At 45.8% G+C, this 25,432-nt stretch overlaps 1 protein-coding gene across 6 annotated transcripts in view; it reads right to left on the reverse strand.

The window, feature by feature from the left end:
- Positions 1-25,432, reverse strand: part of EML5 (EMAP like 5) — a 183,841-nt gene that overhangs the window by 41,052 nt on the left and 117,357 nt on the right. For 4 of the 6 annotated variants that reach the window (XM_040333171.1, XM_040333170.1, XM_040333174.1 and 1 more), the window contains exons 25-30: positions 24,740-24,916; positions 22,510-22,711; positions 19,412-19,538; positions 16,560-16,574; positions 1,776-1,784; positions 1,397-1,475 (exon numbers count right to left, since the gene is read on the reverse strand). In XM_040333171.1, coding sequence (XP_040189105.1) covers positions 1,397-1,475; positions 1,776-1,784; positions 16,560-16,574; positions 19,412-19,538; positions 22,510-22,711; positions 24,740-24,916 — 609 coding nt within the window. The remainder of the gene's footprint in view (positions 1-1,396; positions 1,476-1,775; positions 1,785-16,559; positions 16,575-19,411; positions 19,539-22,509; positions 22,712-24,739; positions 24,917-25,432) is intronic. The other 2 variants (XM_040333172.1, XM_040333173.1) reach the window with 2 other exon arrangements.

Here is a 25,432-nt window from a genome sequence, read left to right on the forward strand (position 1 = left end):
CAACCCTGCAGTCTTCAGTGTAGCACCCCCCGCCAGCACCCTAGCAACCAATAACGGGTTCATTCCAGCATTATGGGAGGCTCCTCTGGTGATGGCTTTGATGTAAGGGCCGACTATGATGGGAACCCTGATGTATGCAGGGATTCTGATGGGTACTCTGATGTACAGGGGGGCGGGGGGGGGTCTCTGATAGGGACTCAAATGTAAGGGGGGCTGTGATGGGGACCCTGATGCAAGGGGGGACTCTTATGCAATGGGGGTCCTGATGGGGACTTTGATGTAATGGAGGCTCTGATAGGGACCCTGATGGAAGGGGGGACTCTGATGTGATGGGGGTTCTGATGGGGACCCTAATGTAAGGGTGACTGATGGTGGCCTTGATGTAAGTGAGGTCTTCGATAGGGACTCAAATGTAAAGGGGGAGTGTGATGGGGGTTCTGATGGGGACCCTAATGTAAGGGTGACTGATGGTGACCTTGATGTAAGTGAGGTCTTTGATAGGAAATCGAATTCAAGGGGGGAGTGTGATGGGGGTTCTGATGGGGACCCTGACGTAAGGGGGGCTCTGATGTAATGGAGGCTCTGATGGGGACCCTAATGTAAGGGTGACTCTGATGGTGGCCTTGATGTAAGTGAGGTCTTCGATAGGGACTCAAATGTAAAGGGGGAGTGTGATGGGGGTTCTGATAGGGACCCTAATGTAAGGGTGACTGATGGTGACCTTGATGTAAGGGGGGCTCTGATGTTGGGGAGAGGCTCTGATGATGACCCCAACGTAAGGGTTGACTCTGATAGGGGACCCTGATGTAAGGGGCAAATCTTAGGTAAGGACCCTGATGTAAGGAGGGGCTCTGATGAGGACCGTGATGTAGGGGAATGCTTTGATGATGACCTTGATGTAAGGGGCGACTCTGATAGGGACCCTGATGTAAGGGGGATTACGATGTAAAGGGGGCTCTGATGGGGACCCTGATTTATGGGGGGGCTCTCTGACAGGGACTTAAATGTAGGAAAGGGGAGCTGTGATGGGGACCCTGATGCAAGGAAGGGTTCTGATGAGGAATTTGATATAAGGGGGGGCTCTGTTGGGGACCCCGATGTAAGGGAGGATTCTGATGAGGAATCAGATGTAAGGGGTAGGGCTCTGATGTAATGGGGGTTCTGATAGGGACTTTGATATAAGGGGGGGCTCTGATGGGGACCCTGATGGAATGATTATGAAACATTTTATTTCAGCCCAGAAATATTTATAAAATGTATAAAGTGGTCCTCAAACTAAGAAGTTTGGAGCCCCCTGCCTTAGTGCATTGGGGTCCCAATCAAATTGAATCCGTCACCCCGTCTGGTAGACAACAAAAGTTCCCCCTACAGGGTTTTCATACTTCTGATTTCTTACCTCGATGGGTCTCTTCTTTTTCCCCACATTGTTGGTCTGAAGTTTTTCCGGCTGCGGTAGGGCCCTACTAACAGGCGGTCTGAAACAAAGAACTGTGAATAAGAAAAACGCCAGTCTGTCACCCATCCCACATGAGAGTAAGGGATCTGCAGAGGCGGGGACAAGGTCACCGAGAGGAAGGACTGTGCTCTTATCACAGACCGGCACCTCCTGCAGATTCCCACACTGCCCACTAGGAGGCAGGGTCATTATGGCTACAATGTAATGATTTGTAAGGTCTGCATAGCTGTGATGGGTGAGATACATTGACGACATTCAGATGTGAGAGCAATCAGCGGGCGGATCGAGATGGAGGAAAACTGAAAGAAAGAAGAATTACCTGGAACCTCTAGCCAGCAGCAGGCAAGAGAAAGAGAAGGATTACACACAGCAGGACAGCTAGAGGGCAAGACTCAGATCTGCACAATTTACCAAAAGCTGAATAGAGATGAGGGCTGGTGAACTAATCACCTTTACCCTCAGCTTCTTTAGCAAGGCAGTGGTGGTCTTGGAGGTGTATTTGGGGTCGTTATCATGTTGGAATACTGCCCTGCGGTCCAGTCTCTGAAGGGAGGGGGATCATGCTCTGCTTCAGTAGGTCACAGTACATGTCGGCATTCATGGTTCCCTCAATGGTTCACTTAACTTTTCTTTCAATTTCCCTTCTAAATGTTTTTTTCCCCTTTGTTTTCTTTGTCTGAATTTCTCACTTCCTGTTCCTCCTCAGTAAGCTGTTATGGCCGACAGGACAGCTTGGATGATGGGGGCAAGCTTACTGAGGAGAAACAGGAAGTGAGAAATTCAGACAAAGGAAAAAAACATTAAGAAGGGAAATCGAAGGAAAAAAGGTAAGTAAAACGAACCTTTACAACCCCTTTAATGATACATAAATATTTTTTAGGATAAAAAATATAGGGCCAGATTCTCAAAGGCGTTACGACGGCGCAACACCATTAGCGCCGTCGTAACTCCTCATCTGGCCCCGGGTATCTATGCGACTGATTCTTAGAATCAGTTGCGCATAGATAACCATTAGATCTGACATGCGTAAGGCTGTTACGCTGTCAGATCTTAAAAGTAATTTTTTTTCCCGCCGCTAGGTGTCGCATCGTCGTTTTCCCCGTCGTCTATGCAAATGAGGTAAGTACGCGAGATTCCCGAACCTACGCGCGTCCGACGCTGAGAATTTACGTCGTTTCCGTAGCGTACGCGACGCGTAAGGTTGCCCCTGCTATTAGCAGGGGCAACCAATGTTAACTATGGCCGTCGTTCCCGCGTCAAAGTTTAAAAAAAATACGTCGTTTGCGCAAGACGTCCGTGAATGGCGCTGGACGCCATTTACGTAAACGTCTAAGCAAATGACGTCGGGGCGACGTCATTTAGCGCAATGCACGTCGGGTAATTTACCCGACGGAGTATGCGCAGTACGCTCGGCGCGGGAGCGCGCCCAATTTAAATGGTGCCCGCCCCATTTGAATTGGGCGGGCTTGCACCGAGCGAATTAACGATACACCGCCGCAAGTTTACAGGTGAGTGTTCTGAGAATCAGGATGTAAACCTGCAGCGGTGTAGCGTACAGCACATACATTACGCTGCCCAGGAGCAACGTTAATTTATGAGAATCTGGCCCATAGGAAACAATGTATAGCACTTTAATGAATTTTGCAGTCCTGCATAGATCATCCCCTTTGCCAGGTGGGCGGAGCCAGGTGTGAACTGGCGCTGGTTACGGAGAGGATGTACGGGGATTATATTATCTAGCAGTGTAATGATGACAAGGTCTTTATCACCATTTAGCAACCATCACAATTATCACACAAAGGGGGATACAAGGGAAACTATAGTCGTTGTATTTCATGAAGCGTGCCGCCATGACGGCGATCTCTAATCTATATACCGAGTCGCATGCTGCTTCTCCCGCACAATCGTCTTTCTCTTCACCCTTCCCTACGGGTTTTTCCCAATTATAAAATGCTAATTAGCCTCCTCGTGACGCGCCCTGTAAGCAAACCCCATTAACTGAACATCTGCTCATATATTGTCAGAAGGAAATGCGCGTTCAGGAGAGACTCCTCCGTATATTTTGGGATGGTGTCAATTTTCATCATCATGTTCTGCCATGTTTTCAACCACTGGCTCATGACCGCGCTTTTATCGGACGTTTTTTTGCATGAACGTGTGTATGCAAGTCAGGCTGGAGAGGAATCACGTCGGGAAAAACTTTTAGGTAGATTCACATAGATAGGTGCAAACTTGCGGCGGCGTAGCTTAGCGTGTTTAGGCTACGCCGCCGTAAGTTAGCTAGGCAAGTACATAATTCACAATGTACTTGCCTGCTATGTTACGGCGGCGTAGCCTAAAGCGGGCGGGCGTAAGGGCGCCGAATTCAAATGTGTGTAAGAGGGGCTTGTTTTATGTTAATAAGGCTTGACCTTATGTTTTTGCAATACTTTTACAACTGCGCATGCGCCGGGCGCCTACATTTCCCAGTGCGCATTGCGGCTAAGTACGCCGTACAGGCCTATTGATTTCGACGTGGACGTAAACGACGTGAATCGCTATTCGCGGACGACTTACGCAAACGACGTAAACATTTAAAATCTCGAAGCGGGAACGGCGGCCATACTTTAACATTGCTATTCCATCTTTTTTTTTTTTTTTTTTTTTTTTTTTTTCCTTTTTTTTTTTTTTTTTTTTTTTTTTTTTTTCACGTCAGACTCTGCTCACATATGGCCGAGAGGCTAGCTCACGGTTCGCCCGCCCTTAGCGTCTCTCTTGCGGCTTCGCATCATTCGTGGGTTTTTTCCTTTTCGTGTGTTTAAGTTCTTTTTTTTTTTTTTTTTTTTTTTTTTAAGCTTTACAGATTTGACATTTTTAAGCTATTAATTGATCTTTTCCCGCTTAACAAATCTGACTATATTCCTTACTAGTATACCCTAATTTAATTCCCCCCCTTTTTTTTTTTTTTTTTTTTTTTTCCCCCCTTTCCCCCCCCCCTCCCGGATCTGTGTGTCATTCAATCTTCTTTATGGTTTCTCAACTATCTGCTTCTGTCTTTCCCTGGACAAACTTTTCTGAGGATTTGAACACTTTCCATTTTTCCCAAACCACCCTGTATTTGTCCTCTTCTCCTGTCTCTCTGCTGGCAAGATACTCCATCTCTTCTATGTATTCCACCCTTTCTATCCACTCTTTAATTGATGGCCTCTTTGGGTGTAGCCAATTTTTTGGGATCAGAGCCTTAGCTGCATTTAACAAAACTGGTATCAGAGTTATTCCATATTGTTTTTTTGTTTTTTCAGTTCCGTGAAACAAACAGGGCAGCGGGCTGCATAGAATCGTCTCCCCTGTTATTTCTGAAATATATTTCAAAATTTCTTTCCAATATTCCTGCACTCTCGGGCAGTCCCACCATATATGTAGAGTTGTTCCTTTTTGTTTACAGTTTCTCCAGCATAGCTCTGAATTTCTTGGGTGAATCTTACTCATTCTTGATGGGGTCAGGTGCCATCGCACCATTAATTTGTAATTTGCTTCTATGGTGGTAATGTCCGCGGCATGATTATATACTGCACCTATCATTTGTGTTTTATCAATTTTTTTACCGATATCGTTTTCCCATTTTTCTAAAAAGGGCAGTGCTTCCTGAGTCTCAAGTTCTGTTAATATCCCATATGCCTTTGATATACCGTGTGTCAGGGGCTCATCCGTGCTGCATATTTTTTCTATTGGGTATAGTGTCTTATCTTCCCTAATTGGTTGTGGTAGTGAACTCACAAAGTGTTTTAACTGCAGATACTCCCATTCACTTATGCTTTGTTCCCCTTCCCCTATTTTTATCTCTTGTCTTAATTTAATTTTTCCCTGTGTTACAATATCTTTTAATTTTTCCTCCCCTAGGTGCTTTCCAAAACGTGTTCCATTACCTGGTGGAAAAAAATTTGTGCCTGCTAGTGGGATTAATGGGGAGTTATACTCCCATTTTTCCCGTCTAAATATTGTGTCCCATATTCTAAATACGTTCCTAGTTATGTTATGTGTGTTCGTGCTCAATTCCCTCATTTTCGGTGGTATCCATACATTTCTATTTAATTGTGTCCTACTTAATATTTCTTCCATACGTACCCATTTTTTTTTTGTGTGTGCGTTTGTCCATTCTACCAGCCTGGCTAAGTTTACAGCAAAATAATATCTTTTTATATCGGGGAGCCCCAACCCCCCTCCTTTTTTTTTCATGCTCAGCAATGAGTAGCTTAATCTAGCCTTTTTACCTGCCGATATATATTTCAAAATTACTGTTTTAATTACTTTAAAGAAGCTTTGCGGTATTTTTATTGGGAGCATTTGAAGTTTGTATGTTATCTTCGGTAATATCATCATTTTAAACGCGTTAATCTTACCTATCCAGGAAATATGTTTTTTTGCCAGATTTTTCAAGTCTTGGTTAATGTCGTTGATTAGGGGGACAAAATTGGCCGAGTAGAGTTTTTCAACTGTAGGTGTAATTTTTATACCCAAGTACGTTATAGCTTCTTTTTCCCATGTAAATGGAAACTCTTTCTGTAGTTCTTCTGCTTCTTTTTTTTCTATCCCCAGATTCAAAATTACTGTTTTTATCGGGTTTATTTTAAAGTTTGAAAGTTCACCGTATCTTTTTATTTCCTTTATAACGTTAGGGAGAGAGACTCTAGGTTTGGTCAGATATAGGAGTATGTCGTCTGCATACGCCGCCACCTTGTGTTCTTCATCTCCCACTCTCACCCCTCCTATCCCCGGGTTTCCCCGGATTTTTGCTAACAACGGTTCCAAAGCTATTACATATAGGAGAGGCGAGAGCGGGCACCCCTGTCTGGTTCCGTTTTCCATGTTGAACACAGACGACACACTCCCATTGACCTTCACCCTTGCCGTCGGGTGGCTGTACAAGTTCTTTACCCATTTCATGAACCTTGGTCCCAAGCCTATATTTTGTAAAGTTTCCATCATAAACCCCCAGTCGACTCGGTCAAATGCTTTTTCGGCGTCTAAGGACATGAGTACGACTGGGGGTTTCTTTTTTGGATCTTGTTGTAACAGTAAGAGAGTCCTTATACTGTTATCTCTTCCTTCTCTACCTGCTACAAAGCCCGCCTGGTCTGGGTTTATTAATTGCGGCATTAAACTTTTTATCCTAGTTGCTAATATTTTCGCGTATACTTTCAGGTCTGCGTTTAACAATGCTATTGGTCGATAGCTGGAGCACAACGTTCCATCTTTTCCCGTTTTAGGGATAATAGAAATATTTGCCAATAGAGATTCTTTTCTTATTTCCTCTTCCTCTCCTATTTTGTTAAAATAGTTACACATCTCTGGGACCAAGAGTTCTTTAAATGTTTTGTAATATTTAATCGGCAGGCCATCGGGGCCTGGGCTCTTACCGCACGGTGTTTCCCGGAAGGCTCTGTATAACTCATCTTGAGTTATTGGGGCCTCTAAAGATTCAATGTCGTTTTGGGAAATTTTAGGTAATTTCAATTCTTCTAAGTATTCCCTGATTTTCCTTTTTCTCATATTTTCTTGCTCTTGGGTTTCCTTGGTTCTTATTGAATATAATGAGCTATAAAAAGTCCGAAAGGATTCCGCGATTTCAGACGTCTTATATTTCATAAGGCCGTCTTGGTTTTTTATTTTTTCTATGTAATTTTTTATTTTTTTTTCCCTAGATATTCTAGCTAAATGTTTCCCTGGTTTATTCCCCCATTTATACCTCTCCTTTCTAACATTTTTAAATATGTCTCTTGTTTCAACATTCATCAGTTCTCTAAGCTGGGTCCTCTTTATAACAATTTCTTGGTATATTTCATTTTCTCCTCGCTCTTTATGCATTTGCTCCAGTTCGGATAGCTCAGTTGTTAATTTTTTCATATTTAATTTTCTTATCTTTTTTTTCCCTGCTCCTATTGAGATTAGTTTCCCTCTGATGTATGCCTTATGGGCCTCCCATACAGTAGCTACCCTTACTTCAGGTGTATTATTAAGGGTGAAATATTGATCCAAATCCGTTCTCACTGTGTTGTTTACCTCTATATCCTCTATAAGTTCTTCATTTAAGTTCCATGATCCTTTTCTTTGCTCTATTTCTTTAAATCTAATTTTCACCGTTACGGGAGCATGATCTGAGATTGTAGTTACCCCTATTGAAGTTTTAACTACATCTTCCAGTAACTCGTGGTCTACCATTATATAGTCCAGTCTTGAGTATGTTCCATGCACGGAAGAATAGTAGGTGTAGTCCCTTTTATTTGGATTTGTAATCCTCCAAGGATCTATTAAACAGTAGCTATTCATTTTTTTTCTTAATATTCTAAGCTGTTTAATATTTCGCCTCTGAGCCCCGGACGTACTATCCAATTGATAGTCCATTGAGAGGTTGAAATCTCCTGCTAGTATTACATGTCCTGATTTAAAGTCCATTAAAGCATTCAAAATCCCCCTCAGATATTTATGTGGTTGGCTATTTGGGCAGTATATATTTGCTAAAGTATATTTTTTTCCTTGGAGTGCTCCTTTTAGGAACAGATAACGACCGTCCGGGTCTACCTTCCTATCTTCTACTATAAAAGAGATATTTTTCCCTATTCCTATGGCGACCCCCTTAGCTCTCTTCTTTGGGGAGTCCCCATAATACCAAATGGGAACTGCCCGAGAGTACAATCTAACATTAGAATCCAACGTTATGTGTGTCTCTTGTAGAAAAACTATTTCAGCGGAGTATCTTTCAACTTCTCTTAATACCATATGCCTCTTTTCAGGGCAACTGAGACCTCTTACATTGTATGTTAAGAAATTTATGTTTGTCATATATTTTTTTTTTTTTTTCTTTCCCTCTTCCTCGGGTATATATGTTCTTTCCTGCTGCATGACACACAGATCTGAGTCCCTTTCCCCCCCCTTCCTAATCCTCCCCCCCCTTCCCATCAAAACTCCTCCTCCCCCTCCCTTCTCCCTCCCCCCCCTCCCCTCGTACCTTGCCCCCTTGTTCTTCATTTGGGGCTTTCTCCTCCCCTCCCCCTCCCCCCCCTCCCCCCAGTCGATCCCTGACCTTCTGGTCATTTGGAGCTTTTTCTATTTGGCGCTCCTGGCGCTCTTTTGCTCCTCAGGCTGAGGTGGAGTTCTATTTTAGCCCGGTCTCTTATCCCCCACTACTGGGGAACTGGTGAAGAAGCACTCACTGGGTCTCCCCTCTCCCCGGCCCCACTCCGATAGCTTACTAAATTGACCCTTCCCCTCTCCCTCCCGCCCACAGCCCCCCCCCCCACCACTCCCCCCCTCCCTGGCCGGTAAACACTATTAGTTTTTGGGTATTGGAATGCCTAAGCTATGACAAAATTCTGGTGTTTCCTCTATAAACCTCAGTCTTGCCGAAGCACCATTTTTCCTGCCTATTAGGCACGCTGGAAATCCCCAGTTATACTGAATATCATGCTCCTGTAGAACACCTAGCAATGGTTTTAAACTTCTTCTTCGTTTTAACGTCTCTTGTGACAGATCTTGAAAGAATTGAATATTATGTTGATCATATTCTAACGGCGATTTCCCTCTCAGTTTTCTCCATAGTTGGTTTTTCTCTTCCCAACTTTCGAATCGAACTATAATGTCCCTTGGGTATTCCTGCGACCTCTCTCTCGAACGTCTTATCCTATGCGCTCGTTCTATTCTTAGGGGGGAGGTTGTTTCTCTCTCTAATATTGGGTTACATATTTTCCTTATTATCTCTGGAAGGTCCTCAGCCTGTGTTGTGTCTGGAACTCCGCGTATCCTAATGTTCTTTCTTCTATCTCTGTTTTCTTGATCTTCTAGTTTGTACGCCTGTTCTCGTTGATTCAGTTTTAATGATTTTATTTCATCTTCTAATTTTTTAACTGAGATTACATTGTGGTCAACTTTTTTCTCCACTTCTTCCACTCTTTCCAGTATATGCCCCATGTTTCTCTCCATTTTTTCCATTTGCGATTTGAGTGAACGTTCTAAGGCAGCGAACATTCCTTCCATTTCCTTTTTTGTTGGCAAAAGTGTCATATCCTGCGTTTCTTCCTTATTTCCCTGTTCAGGGTCTATTTCTGTGTCTTGGTCTGTTCTGATCTCTGAAAGTGACTCTGAGAGTGTTTCTAAGTCAGCCAATATATTGGTAGCTCCTTTTTTCTTATCCTTTTTCTTATCCTTTTCTGCTTGTCCCCCTCTACCAGTTAATGATTTTTCTAGGTGCTGGGGGTCTCCGTTTATCGCGTGCGTCACAAATTTGCACATCGGGCCTGGGCTTTGGCTTAACCGGGGGGCCTTTGGAATTGCCCCTCCCCTTGCTACCTTTCCCCTTGTGGTCATCCTGCACCCCTCTTAGACTTACGGAATGCCTGCTTATTTTACCTGTATTTCTTATAGTCCCCGAGGTGAGGCTATTACCAATTATTAAACCTTTGTAAAAAATCACTTTTTGACCTATGGAGGCCGTGGTGTCATTTATGTTCTTTTTTCTTGTTTTTTCTCTCTTTTATATATGACTACAGGGCCTAGAAGGAAATTCTGGGCGTCGCCATCCAAAACGATTACGCCCCTTTTTTTTTTTTTTTTGCTCTAATGAGCAGCTCACAAACAGCTCACTTATATGGGTGTATTAAACTGCTTTTATGCCAATACGTGACCGAGGATTTTCCTTGTCTTAAATCTGTTCACTTCCGACACGCGGGTAAAATACTTACAGGGGCGTGTGCTGTCTGCACGCCACCTGTCTGTCCACAGCCCTCCCCAGCATTTATGTCCAATATCTCTTTAATTTTTGTTTTAAACAGTTTTATACATCATACAATCCCTTTTGATGTTTCTCCTACACCGATTAGATTTATTATGGCGTTTCTCTTCTTACCGATGCATAGAGGATAATTAAAGCAAGTTGTAGTGTATGCTATATGATGGGTTTGCTCTGTATGTTATATTTTCCCAGAAAAATTACCACTTTTAGTCCCGTTCACGGCCGATTCATATGTTTGCTGTAAGAAATCGACTACAATGTGCACTATTTTATATTGCTGTCCTCCCAAGGGGATCCAGGAGTGTTCCGTATAGCAAGTTCTCACTGTATCATATTTGCTTATTAACTGGGGAAGGGAGAGGTAACAAGGGAGAAGCCACTGAAAAGCACTATAATTACAGGCTCAGGAAATAGCATTAACTTTGTATCAGTCCTGTTTACTCATCCAGTGCAAGTGTCCCATTGATATATATAAATATATGTATATTGGTTCTGAGTTCTTAATTCATAGTTCTTAGTTCATGGTAAAGCATTATTCGTTATACTCACCACTCTGATGAATGTAATATACTCACGATTCTGCTGATCCTGATCGTTTTCTAATGAAAGGAATACCAAACCGGGACTGCTGCAGTATATTTCTGGTCTTACCCTTATCTTACCCTCCTGTTGCTGTGATCAGTGGGGTCGGGTACGGACCTAATATTTTTTAGCTTAATGAGGAGGGTTGCTTAAGCTGCAGGGCGGCGTTGTACGTTGTGCTGCTTGATGCTGTGTCTCCTCTTCTATCACTGCAAGTGCCTGTGTTATAATACCCGGCTTGATACTGGCCAGCTCACGACCTCCAACACAGACGCCCGCAAAGTCTGCACAGAGAGGGGGACAGGAGCGCAAAAAAAAAAACAATAGAGAAACTTTCTGCTGTTACGAGGAGCTCCGGACCTCGCTCACCTCACTGCCATCTCCCCTCGCTCTGTACGTCGAGGCGTCGCCAAGTCTCGCTCTCGCGATACCACCTGTCACCGCTGCCGTTCAGGTAAGGGGGCCGCGAGGCTACAAACGTATTGCGGGTGTTTGTGGATCAGCCTGACCGAGAAGAGGGGGGCGAGGAGGGGGGCGAAAATTTGACTCGGAGACTACATCTCCCAGCCGCGGGAGGGAGGAAGGGCGCTCCTACAGGGAGAGGGAGAGGGTCCGGCTCCTGCACATCTCCGAGTTCAGAGCGGGGTTGGAGAGCGAGGACTCCCTTCTAGCTACTCCTCCATACTGACCGGACCATTCCAAGACTCCTCCCTCCTATTCCATCTAATAGATAGAATAACTTTAGGCCTGATAATGGCTTACGTAAATGGCGTAAATGTACTGCAGCGGCCGGGCGAACGTTTGTGAATCGGCGTATCTACTAATTTACATATTCTACGCCGACCGCAATGGAAGCGCCACCTAGCGGCCATCCAAAATATTGCACTCTAAAATAGGACGGCGCAAGCCATCGTATCTTAGATATGTTTAAGCGTATCTCTGTTTGAGCATACGCTTAAACATAAGTCGGCTTTGATTCTGAGTTAGGTCGGCTTATCTACTGATAAGCCGGCCTAACTCTTTCTGAATCTACCTATTTGTTTTTTTTTTTCCTGCCGAAGAAAAATGGTCGTGTGAATGGTCTTACACATAACACACGACCATTTTTCCTCGGCAGGAAAAAAAAATGAGCGCTGGTGAGGCTGCATTTGATAGGCGCTGGTGAGGCTGCATTGATGGGCGCTGGTGAGGTTGCATTGATGGTGGAATTAATGGTGAGGCCGCATTGATGGGCGCTGGTGAGGCCGCATTGATGAGCGCTGGTGAGGCTGCATTTGATGGGCGCCGGTGAGGCTGCATTTGATGGGCGCTGGTGAGGCTGCATTTGATGGGCGCCGGTGAGGCTGCATTTGATGGGCGCCGGTGAGGCTGCATTTGATGGGCGCCGGTGAGGCTGCATTTGATGGGTGCCGGTGAGGCTGTATTGATAAGCGCTGGTGAGGCTGCATTGATGAGCGCTGGTGAGGCTGCATTTGATGAGCGCTGGTGAGACTACATTTGATAGGCGCTGGTGAGGCTGCATTTGATAGGCGCTGGTGAGGCTGCATTGAGGGGCGCTGGTGAGGTTGCATTGATGGTGGAATTAATGGTGAGGCCGCATTGATGGGCGCTGGTGAGGCCGCATTGATGAGCGCTGGTGAGGCTGCATTTGATGGGCGCTGGTGAGGCTGCATTTGATGGGCGCCGGTGAGGCTGCATTTGATGGGCGCCGGTGAGGCTGCATTTGATGGGCGCCGGTGAGGCTGCATTTGATGGGCGCCGGTGAGGCTGCATTTGATGGGCGCCGGTGAGGCTGCATTGATGGGCGCCGGTGAGGCTGCATTGATGGGCGCCGGTGAGGCTGCATTTGATGGGCGCTGGTGAGGCTGCATTTGATGGGCGCTGGTGAGGCTGCATTTGATGGGCGCTGGTGAGGCTGCATTTGATAGGCGCTGGTGAGGCTGCATTTGATGAGCGCTGGTGAGGCTGCATTTGATAGGCGCTGGTGAGGCTGCATTTGATAGGCGCTGGTGAGGCTGCATTTGATAGGCGCTGGTGAGGCTGCATTGATGGGCGCCGGTGAGGCTGCATTGATGGGCGCCGGTGAGGCTGCATTTGATGGGCGCTGGTGAGGCTGCATTTGATGGGCGCTGATGAGGCTGCATTTGATAGGCGCTGGTGAGGCTGCATTTGATGAGCGCTGGTGAGACTACATTTGATAGGCGCTGGTGAGGCTGCATTTGATAGGCGCTGGTGAGGCTGCATTTGATAGGCGCTGGTGAGGCTGCATTGATGGGCGCTGGTGAGGTTGCATTGATGGTGGAATTAATGGTGAGGCCGCATTGATGGGCGCTGGTGAGGCCGCATTGATGAGCGCTGGTGAGGCTGCATTTGATGGGCGCTGGTGAGGCTGCATTTGATGGGCGCCGGTGAGGCTGCATTTGATGGGCGCCGGTGAGGCTGCATTTGATGGGCGCCGGTGAGGCTGCATTTGATGGGCGCCGGTGAGGCTGCATTGATGGGCGCCGGTGAGGCTGCATTGATGGGCGCCGGTGAGGCTGCATTTGATGGGCGCCGGTGAGGCTGCATTTGATGGGCGCCGGTGAGGCTGCATTTGATGGGCGCCGATGAGGCTGCATTTGATGGGCGCCGATGAGGCTGCATTTGATGGGCGCTGGTGAGGCTGCATTTGATGGGCGCTGGTGAGGCTGCATTTGATGGGCGCTGGTGAGGCTGCATTTGATGGGCGCTGGTGAGGCTACATTTGATGGGTGCCGGTGAGGCTGTTTTGATTAGTGCTGGTGAGGCTGCATTGATGGGCGCTGGTGAGGCTGCATTGATGGGCGCTGGTGAGGCTGCATTTGATGGGCACTAGTGAGTTTGCATTTGATGGGCGCTGGTGAGGCTGCATTTGATGGGCGCCGGTGAGGCTGCATTGATGGGCGCCGGTGAGGCTGCATTGATGGGCGCCGGTGAGGCTGCATTTGATGGGCGCCGGTGAGGCTGCATTTGATGGGCGCTAATGAGGCTGCATTTGATGGGCGCTGGTGAGGCTACATTTGATGGGTGCCGGTGAGGCTGTATTGATTAGTGCTGGTGAGGCTGCATTGATGGGCGCTGGTGAGGCTGCAATTGATGGGCGCTGGTGAGGCTGCATTTAATGGGCGCTGGTGAGGTTGCATTTGATGGGCGCTGGTGAGGCTGCATTTGATGGGCGCTGGTGAGGCTGCATTTGATGGGCGCCGGTGAGGCTGCATTTGATGGGCGCTGGTGAGGCTGCATTTGATGGGCGCTGGTGAGGCTACATTTGATGGGCGCTGGTAAGGCTACATTTGATGGGCGCTGGTGAGGCTACATTTGATGGGCGCTGGTGAGGCTGCATTTGATGGGCGCTGGTGAGGCTGCATTTGATGGGCGCTGGTGAGGCTACATTTGATGGGCGCTGGTGAGGCTGCATTTGATCAGCGCTGGTGAGGCTGCATTTGATGGGCGCTTCATTAAAAAGGTGGGGTATACAAGGGAGGGGGTGAAGCAAAATGAGGCTTTGCCTAGGGTGTCAAAAATCTTTTCACCAGCCCTGTATCCAAGGAATTGAGAATGCCAATCAGCAATGTTCAAACTCTAATCAAGAAGAGGAAAATGAGGGGTTCTGGTGAAACCAAACCACGGTCAGGTAGACCAACTAAAATTTGAGACACAACTGCCAGGAAAATTGTTCAGGGTGCAAAGAAAAACCCACAAATATCTTCAGGTGAATACAGGACTCTCTGAAAACATGGGGGTGTGGCTGTTTCAAGATGCACAATAAGGAGGCACTTGAAGAAAGATGGGCTGCATGGTCGAGTCTACAGAAGAAAGTCATTACTACACAAATGTCACAATTTATCCGCTTACAGCACAGAGACAAGACTCAAACCTTCTGCCACAAAGTCATTTGGAGCGATGAGACCAAAATTTAGCTTTTTGGCCACAACAATAATCGCTACATTTGGAGAGGAGACAACAAGGCCTATGATGAAAGGTCCACCATCCCTACTGTGAAACACGGAGGTGGATCGCTGATGTTTTGGGGATATGTGAGCTACAAAGGCACAGGAAATTTGGTCAAAATTGATGGCAAGATGAATGCAGAATGTTATCAAAAAATACTGGAGGAACATTTCATTCATCAGCCAGGAAGCTGCGCATGGGACGTACTTGGACATTCCAACATGACAATGACCCAAAACACAAGGCCAAGTCCACCTGTCATTGGCTACAGCAGAATAAAGTGAAGGTTCTGGAGTGGCCACATCAGTCTCCTGACCTCAATATCATTGAGATCTCAAACGTGCCGATCATGCGAGACGGCCCAAGAATTTATAGGAACTGGAGGATTTTTACGAAGAGGAATGGGGAGCTTTACCATCTGAGAAGATAAAGAGCCTCATCCACAAATACCACAAAACACTTCAAGGGGGCAATACACGGTATTAAGAACTGGGGTATGTAAACTTTTGATCAGGGTCTGTTATCATTATGATATAAAAAGAGTAAACACAGGTGATTGATAATAAATGGCTTCAGCCAATTACTGACCATGAGTGATAGAAATGTTGTTGTGTTTTCATTCATATTCTCTGAAAAATGGCCAAGAAATCATAACTTCTGCCAGGGTATGTAAACTTATGTGTGTGTATATATATGTACACACACACAGGCCCGGATTCACGTAGGAGATACAACGTATCTCCAGATACGCCGTCGTATCTCTAAATCTGAGGCGTCGTATCTTGGCGCCTGATTCAAAGAATCAGATACGCCAAAATTCCTCTAAGATACGACCGGCGTAAGTCTCCTACGCCGTCGTATCTTAACTGCATATTTACGCTGGCCGCTAGGGACGTGTACGCTGATTTACGCCTAGAAATATGTAAATCAGCTAGATACGCCTATTCACGAACCTACGCCCGGCCGACGCAGTACAGATACGCCGTTTACGTTAGGCTTTTTCCGGCGTAAAGTTACCCCTGCTCTATGAGGCGTACCAATGTTAGGTATGGACGTCGGAACAGCGTAGAATTTTTCACGTTTTACGTCGTTTGCGTAAGTCGTTCGCGAATAGGGCTGGGCGTCATTTACGTTCACGTCAAAAGCATTGGCTTTTTGCGGGTTAATTTGGAGCATGCGCACTGGGATACTTTCACGGACGGCGCATGCGCCGTTCGTAAAAAGCGTAATTTACGTGGGGTCACAATAAATTTACATAACACACGCCCACATCTTCCACATTTGAATTAGGCGGGCTTACGCCGGCCTATTTACGCTACGCCCCTGCAACTTTGCTTTGAGAAAACTGCACTTGCCTGTCAAAGTTGCGGAGGCGTAACGTAAATAGGATACGTTACGCCCGCACAAAGATGCGCGCTCCTACGTGAATCCGGGCCACGCGCTTTTTTATGGTTTTCATTTATTTTGTAGCCTTGATGAAGGGGACACGTGTTGGTCTGGAAACGCGTTGGTTGTTTTATATGATCAGATGATGAATCATTAAAGCCATGTGAACTCTTATCTCTTGGTCTGGTGATCCTGTTGCGTTTTTACTCTTTGAGAAATAAAAACCTGGCAGAGGTTCTATCCCTTCACCACCCTGTCCAATGATAAGCTCTGTCTGGAGCCGGGCTTTACCATAACTTAGGGAGGGGAATTTGGCTTAAAAAAAAAAAAAAAAGCTTTTTGTAGATCCATCATTAATGTGACAAACATGAGAGAAGTGAAGTGAAAAGAGTGAAATCTTACCTGACTACGCCCTGCCTTCATGGAAGCGAGGAGAGAAGACAAGGAGGGAGACGTTTACCATTATATATCAAAACAGAAACTACAAAATGAACACAAATTATGAGTTTAAAGCTGAACTCCAGGCAAACAGCTACATACACGGATGAAATACATGTAGTATATAAAAGAACATTCGATCACAGAAGAACATACCCTAAGAACATTTGATCAGAGGAGATACCCCAAGAACATTTGATCAGAGGAGATGCCCCAAGAACATTTGATCAGAGGAGATGCCCTAAGAACATTTGATCAGAGGAGATACCCTAAGGACATTTGATCAGAGGAGATACCCCAAGAACATTTGATCAGAGGAGATACCCCAAGAACATTTGATCAGAGGAGATGCCCCCAGAACATTTGATCAGGGGAGATACCCCAAGAACATTTGATCAGAGGAGATGCCCTAAGGACATTTGATCAGAGAACATACCCCAAGAACATTTGATCAGAGGAGATACCCCAAGAACATTTGATCAGAGGAGAACATACCCTAAAGAGATTTGATCAGAGGAGATACCCCAAGAACATTTGATCAGAGGAGATGCCCCAAGAACATTTGATCAGAGGAGATGCCCTAAGGACATTTGATCAGAGAACATACCCTAAGAACATTTGATCAGAGGAGATACCCCAAGAACATTTGATCAGAGGAGATACCCCAAGAACATTTGATCAGAGGAGATACCCCAAGAACATTTGATCAGAGGAGATACCCCAAGAACATTTGATCAGAGGAGATACCCCAAGAACATTTGATCAGAGGAGATACCCCAAGAACATTTGATCAGAGGATATGCCCTAAGGACATTTGATCAGAGGAGAACATACCCTAAGAACAGTTGATCAGAGGAGATGCCCCAAGAACATTTGATCAGAGGAGATACCCCAAGAACATTTGATCAGAGGAGATACCCCAAGAACATTTGATCAGAGGAGATACCCCAAGAACATTTGATCAGAGGAGATACCCCAAGAACATTTGATCAGAGGATATGCCCTAAGGACATTTGATCAGAGGAGAACATACCCTAAGAACAGTTGATCAGAGGAGATGCCCCAAGAACATTTGATCAGAGGAGATGCCCTAAGAACATTTGATCAGAGGAGAACATACCCTAAGAACAGTTGATCAGAGGAGATGCCCCAAGAACATTTGATCAGAGGAGATGCCCTAAGGACATTTGATCAGAGGAGATGCCCTAAGGACATTTGATCAGAGGAGAACATACCCTAAAGAGATTTGATCAGAGGAGATACCCCAAGAACATTTGATCAGAGGAGATACCAAGAGAACATTTGATCAGAGGGGAACATACCCTAAGGACATTTGATCAGAGGAGATACCCCAAGAACATTTGATCAGTGGAGTTACCCTAAGAACATTAGATCAGAGGAGATACCCTAAGAATATTTGAATAAAGGAGAACATACCCCAAGAACATTTGATTAGAGAAGATACCCTATGATCGGTGAAACATCAGGGGTGCACTTTTGAGACAGAGAAAGGGACTGAGGACATAGATTCCTCCATCCCTTTCTCTGCAGCCTCAGCTGCAAAGTGAATGAACAGAAAGCACTCTGTACCCAGGCTTCCTGTTCATTCAGAAACTGAAGCATAGCAAACATAACAGTCCTAAGGAGTGGAGCGAAGGGAGGGAAGGAAAAGAAAATTATGGAAAGCATTTGATACAATTTTCCACTTTCCTGGCATCACCATGGATTGGCACAAAGAAAAGAAAATTACAGTAAGCATTTGATACAATTTTCCTGGCACCAGCATGGCAGCATACTACCATATGTATCTTGCCGTGGATAGGCACCAAAGAAAGAAAAATTACGGTAAGCATTTGATACATTTTTCCATTTTCCTGGACCCCCAAAATGGCAGCATACTACCATATGTATTCTGCCATGGATTGGCACCAGAAAAGGAAAATTAAGGTAAGCATTTGATACATTTTTCCATTTTCCTTGCGCCAACATGGCAGCATATTACCACATATATGTTGCCATAAATTGCCACCAGGAAAGGAAAATTACGGTAAGTATTTACTACAATTTTCTTTATCATACATCATGAGTCATAGAGCATCTTCAGATTCATGAAGATAGGGATTATCCCAAAGCATTGAAGATGAGGGGAGGGCAACCACGGTAACAAACCAAAGGGCCCCCAAAAAACTGAAACCAAAACAGGATCTCTTTGGTCTTTACTGGGAGCTTTCTCCAGAGCATTACATTATCTGCACCCCTGTACAGTTTGACCAAAACATTTTAGGCAAAAGGCTTCACCACCTAATTTTTCCCACCAACCACACCTTCCTCTAGCTGCCTGTGTAAACAAGGCCTGATAGGGGCGGACTGACAACTCATGGGGCCCCCAGGCAATAGAAGACTATGGGGCCCCCGGGCTTACAGATGGCCACCACGCCAGGAGGCAGTGCAGAGGCGGGGCAGTTAAAATCTCTGGATTTTCACATCAAAAGCATGTCAGTTTCGGACATATCAGGGACAGATGTAAAAAAAAACACAGATTTTTACATACTGTCCCTGGTTTTACTGAGCCTGGCAACCCTGATGGGGCCCCCTAGTGGCATGGGGCACTCGGGCAGTGCCCGAGTGACTCAATGGTCAGTCCGCCCCTGAGGCTTGAGAATGTCAAGATAGCACAGTTCGCTCCTCATAGTAAATATTTGCACCAAAAATATAAACAGTAAAAATATTAAATGTATAAAACAGCCATCAGAAAAGTACAAAACCAAATAAAATTGCCCCGAAAGCATAAATGGGAACCTCCCGGTGATGGTTACCTCTCATCCAAGGACAGCTCCTTCTGCTGCAGGTGAGGTTTGATCCCAGCCGTAGGACGGATGTTGGTGGATAAGGCTCTGATGGTGTAGGTCATTTCATTCTCTCTCGTCACATCGCTGTCATAACCTGAGATTGGAGACCCTGTATTGTCACATCGGTTACCAAAACATCTCCCAACCCTTAGTGGGGGTTCAAAAACCTCAATTACCTCAAGTGCCTAAAAGTGATTGGTAAACCCAAACCTGACCACCTTTTCATCATTGTTACTGTTTACAATGGGGGGGGGGGGGGGTTGTGCTCAGAGGGGACATTTGAGGGGTTTGTGCTAGGAGGGGGAGATTTTTGGGGGGGGGGGGATTTGTGCTGGGGATTGAAGATTTTAGTTGAGGGTGGGGGGGGGGAGGCAAAGATGTGTGCTGGGAAGGAGAGAAGAATTCCAGTAGGGGAGCACATTTGTTTACAAAAAGTTTGACAAAAGTTAAAATATGAGATCTGGTTTTTGTACATACAGTGAGATAACTAGAATTGGTGGACCAAATTTACATCAACACAAGGTAAATGAGTGGATCATATTGATACCATGGGATGTATGAGAATACCCCAATGCATTTCAACCCCTATAGTTGCGGTTTTCTTCAGGGGGTTTTCTTTCTCTTCTAAAAATACATCAACATTTTTTTTTTTTCAACATGTTTGCATTGCATAATTAAATTTTTCATCATAATGACAGATTTTATATTCTATTAGCGTATCAAAAATTGTACATGTCTTTACACTCTTAAGATATATTTACCCCTCAAAAGAATAAACCTCACATCACCAGAGACTTATAAAACAATTACCAGGGCTGATCCTAGGCAGGTGTGTGGGGTGCAGTGCACCCAGGTGCCACAGAGGTGGGGGCACTGAAGCGCCAGAGTGCCCCCCCTCCCTCCCTGTCCGTGTCCACAGGTGGCTCTCTCCGCCGGTCACCGCCACCGCCGCCGCCACTGTGTTCTCTGCCCAAGCCTGTCCCCCCTCCCTCCTCCTGTCAGAGGAGGAGAGTGAAGCAGCGGCTGTCTTTGTGTGGAGAAAGACCAGCCCTGCAGTGACATTGCTGGGGGGGTGGTCCGTGCCTGACGTGTTCTCTTTGTCTGTGTTAGGGGAGCATCTCTGTGTTTGAGTCGTTGCCATAGAAACATTTGTAAAGGGGAGGAGTTGGTAAGATGGCCACGCCCATGTGGGGGGCGCCAGAAATATTTCTGCACCCAGTCTTCTGTGACCCTAGGATCGGCCCTGACAATTACCGTATATAATCGAGTATAAGCCGACCCGAGTATAAGCCGAGGTACTTGATTTTACCACAAAAAACTCACTGTGCCCATTGCAAGCTCACTGTGCCAACCTCACTGTGCCCATTTCAACCTCACTGTGCCAATTGTCACTGTGCCCATCCTCACTGTGCACAATCCTCATTGGGCCTATCGTCACTATGCCTAAAATTGACAGGCTGCGGGCGTCCATTCATTGTTTAAAACTTGTGGTCTCCTCCTGGTCCCTTCCGTTTCTCAGCTGACACTGTTCCGCCTATCACGGAAGTTCTCTCATCCTCGGACTTCGTTTCCCAGCAGACACTGTGTTCAGTGTTCCACCAATCACAGGCGTCCTCTTGTCCAAAGATGAAAAGGCGTCCGTGATTGGCGGAAGACAGTATCTGCTGGGATGAGTGAGGATGAGAGAACGTTGGTGATGGGCGATTCTCAGCAACACAGTTCCGCCTATCACGGAAAGGACCAGCAGGAGACCGCGAGTTTTAAACGATGGACACCCGCAGCTTCTCAATATTTCCAGGTACACTGACTCGAGTATAAGCCGAGGGGGGCATTTTCATCTAAAAAAAAAAAAGTCTGAAAATCTCGGCTTATACTCGAGTATATACTGTATGTTCAAACGATCCAGGACCTTCATGAGGGAGGAGCGGAGGAGACACATGAAGATCCTGAATCCTTTGAACATACCGTATTTATCGGCGTATACCGCGCACTTTTTTCCCCTTAAAATCAGGGGAAAATCGTGGGTGCGGGATATACGCCAATCTCTGAGCCGCTAGCCTAGAGCCGAGTGTACTACGCACTCGGCTCGGCTCCGCCCGCAGCCACGCGAGACAAGCCGAACACACAGGAAATCTGGCTCCTCTCGGCTCGCGCCAAATCCAAAAACGAACACCGGACACGCTGGACGAAGACAGACACCTGGATGGAGGCCGCAGACGGACACCTCCAAAGCCCCAGACGGACCCCGCGCAAGGAAGCCGCAGACGGACACCCACAAGGCTGGACGGACCCCGCGCAAGGCCGCAGACGGACGCCGGACAAGGCCGCCGATGGACGCAGGGCAAAAATTTTAGTTTTCTTTTTTTTACCTTTCTAAGCTTGGGGTGCGCGTTATACGCCGGCGCGCAGTATACCCCGATAAATACGGTAATTGTTTTATAAGACTCTGGTGATGTGAGGTTTCTTCTTTTGAGGGGTAAATATATCTTATGAGTATAAAGACATGTACAATTTTTGATATATGCTAATAGAATATAAAATACGTCATTACGATGAAAAATTATGCAATGCAAACGTGTTGAAAATGTTTTCTTGATGTATTATTAAACTGAATGAAAACCCCCTGAAGAAGACAACTATAGGGGTTGAAATGCGTTGGGGTATTCTCGTACATCCCATGGTATCAATATGATCCACTAACATACCATTTGTTGATGTAAATTGTGTCCACCAATTCTAGTCATCTTCACTGTATGTACAAAAACCAGAGCTCATATTTTAACTTTTGTATAAACCAATGTAAAACTTTTTGTAATAAAATAACTCGTTTTTACAAATACTCATCTACCTATTTTTTTCGGCTAAAAAACCCTGTGGGGAATTTTCCATTTTTTCAGTGAAGTACTTTATTACGAGAATAGGCCTGTCTATATTGCTGCAGAATATATTTGAACAATAGAAACAAAAATGTAACACACAATAACCAATAACAGCCAATCAAGCGCATATTTTCTAAAGTTCTGATTGGCTGATCCGCTGACCCCCCCCATCCAGCCATCATTTACCTCCGTCCTCCTCGGAATCCAGGTCTGACTCTTCACTGTCGCACTGCCGCGTTTCTCGGTGCCCCTCTACTTCGTGTGTCCAGAGCATGAGCGAGGTGTCCGAACCGCCAACGCTGACCAGTAAGCTGTCATCGTAAATCCAGCGTAGATTGGTGACGTGGGCGCTGTGGGCTACATACCTCTTAAATTTCCCGTATTTTCCCTGCGTGCAAGAGGTGAATTATTTATTTAAGATACTGCTACATGCAGGCACCCCTCCCTCAAATTTTTCACATTGCCTGTCATTATAGATTCCACCAGGGACCCACATCTGCATGGAGTTTGTTCTCTCCCCACGCATTTGAATGCGTTCCCCCCCCCCCCCCCCCCTAGGTGACCTGGTGTCCTTCCACATTCTAAAAACATTGTGGAAGGTCAAAGGCCCCTCACCAAACCAGCCTGGAGCGTGTGCACCTGGATGAGTACAGAGGGGAATAAGGAACTACAAATGGGAGTTCTTCCATGGCCATCCAACAACATAGTTAGCAAGGAGATGGCTGCTTGACAGGCCCTGATCTTTGGTTCCAAGCATTGGTCCAGACAAGTGGCGGCAAGCGGAATGCGGAGAGGTGGGAGGCTGACACGCCCCCTCTTCTGCATTCCTCTTTCTGGCAAGTGCCTGGAGCCGGAGATAATGGCCAGCAATGAATGCAGCCGCCTCTTTGCTAACAGCGTTGTCAGATGGCCATTGGAAGAGGAGGGGGGGGGTGCTCTGTCTGACCTTGTATCTAGGCTTACAAGTAACATAGAACAAGGAACTACTTGTACTTTGTCCTCGAAGGGACAGAACACTGAAAAAATACATTGAGGTGGGGGTTCTTCTTTAAAGAGGATATTGCACCCTTGGACCTTATGTCGAAATGCAGCATTAAGCATTCAAACATGAATATATTAGAAGAAAATTTAAAAATGTACAATACACCTTAGATTCCACCTACAGCACCTAGGCAAGGGAGAAGTCCCAGACCATCCAGTGAGATCCTAGGAAAGCAGAGGATGCCAAATCTCACAAGAAGGTGCGTTTTCTCATTCGATTTTGGATCCCAGGTTCCTTATGGAGCCCCTTCCCTCGATATACGGTATCCTAGGATCCTTTTGGAACCCCTTTCCATGGGATCCTTATATCCTTCTGGAGCCTTTTCCTATGAGATTTGACATCCTAGGATCCTTCTGGAGCCCCTTCTCATGAGATTTGTGATCCTAGGATCCTTATGGAGGGCCTTCCCATGAGATTTGGATCCTTGGATCCTTCTGGAGCCCCTTTATATGAGATTTGGGATCATAGGTTACTTCTGGAGCCCCTTTCCATGAGATTTGGGATAATTGGTTACTTCTGGAGCCCCTTTCCATGAGATTTGGGATAATTGGTTACTTCTGGAGCCCCTTTCCATGAGATTTGAGACCCTATGATCCTTATGGAGCCCCTTCCCATGAGATTTGAGACCCTATGATCCTTATGGAGCCCCTTCCCTTGAGATTCGGGATCATTGGATCCTTCTGGAGCCCCTTATCATTAGACCTGGGATCATTGGATCCTTTTCTATGAGATCTAGGATCCTAGGTTCCTTCTGGAGCCCCTTCCCATGAGAATTAAGATCCTAGGATCCTTCTGGACCCCTTCACATGATATTTGAGATCCTAGGATCCTTATGAAGCCCATTTCCCATGGGATTAAGGACCCCTGGATCCTTCTGGAGCCACTCCCCATAAGATTTTGAAAATGTATTGGAGCCCCTTTCTATGAGATTTGAGACCCTATGATCCTTATGGAGCCCCTTCCCATGAGATTTGAGACCCTATGATCCTTATGGAGCCCCTTCCCATGAGATTTGAGACCCTATGATCCTTATGGAGCCCCTTATCATTAGATCTGCGATCATTGGATCCTTTTGGAGCCCTTTTCTTTGAGATCTAGGATCCTAGGTTCCTTCTGGAGGCCCTTCCCATGAGAATTATGATCCTAGGATCCTTCTGGACCGCTTCACATGATATTTGAGATCCTAGGATCGTTATGAAGCCAATTTCCCATGAGATTAAGGATCCATGGATCCTTCTGGAGCCACTTCCCATAAGATTTTGAAAATGTACTGGAGCCCTTTCCCATGAGATTTGGGTTGTCTGTGATGCTTCCAGGTTATCAGTAGTTCAGTCATGTTGTAAATTCTATGAACTCTTAGATTTTCCTTCTTACTTTTACGGGGTATCGAAATAGCTTCACGTATCCAAAATCGTCACCAGTTGCCAAGACTTTGCCATCATTGGTAAGTGAGGCGGCCGTTACGTCGCTGACCTCTCCAATCACTGGCCAGATTCCCTCACAGCTTGCACCCAGGACACTTGTCCAAGAGCACCAGGAGATCTTCTCTGCCTGAGGAATAGTAAAATTAGTATACACGTGTGTGGAGCGCTCCAAATAGGCTTAAAAGGAAATCTATAATCAGATAACCCCCCCTTTCCACCGCCCATCCTAGTCTCTTACAGAAACGACTCCACGTTCCAGGATCTCATGACATTTGGTCAACTGACCTCTCACTTCTCTTTGTAGACTACAAAATACCCTCCCCACCCCATATTATGGTGATGAGAGGGAGAGGTTTACTATGGTCCTAGTGTAACACCTCTTCTTCTCCATAGATACAGTGAATGAGCAATGCCCCCATAGGACAGGAACTATAACACTGGAAGGATCGCCAGGTGAAAATAAAGGGAAAAAAAAGCCTGAAAAAAAATGGGAATGCATTCAATTTTAAATACTTAAATAACGACTGCAAAAAAGAAGAAAGAGGAACACAAGTGGTCCAAAAAAGCCAGTTTTATATGCCAGTCTTAAAGCAGCAATGTACAGTACTTTGCCCCTATCAGGCTGCAGTAATAGGTTTGCTTT

Source organism: Rana temporaria, chromosome 13 (assembly GCF_905171775.1).
Source record: "Rana temporaria chromosome 13, aRanTem1.1, whole genome shotgun sequence".
NCBI classification, from domain to species: domain Eukaryota; kingdom Metazoa; phylum Chordata; class Amphibia; order Anura; family Ranidae; genus Rana; species Rana temporaria.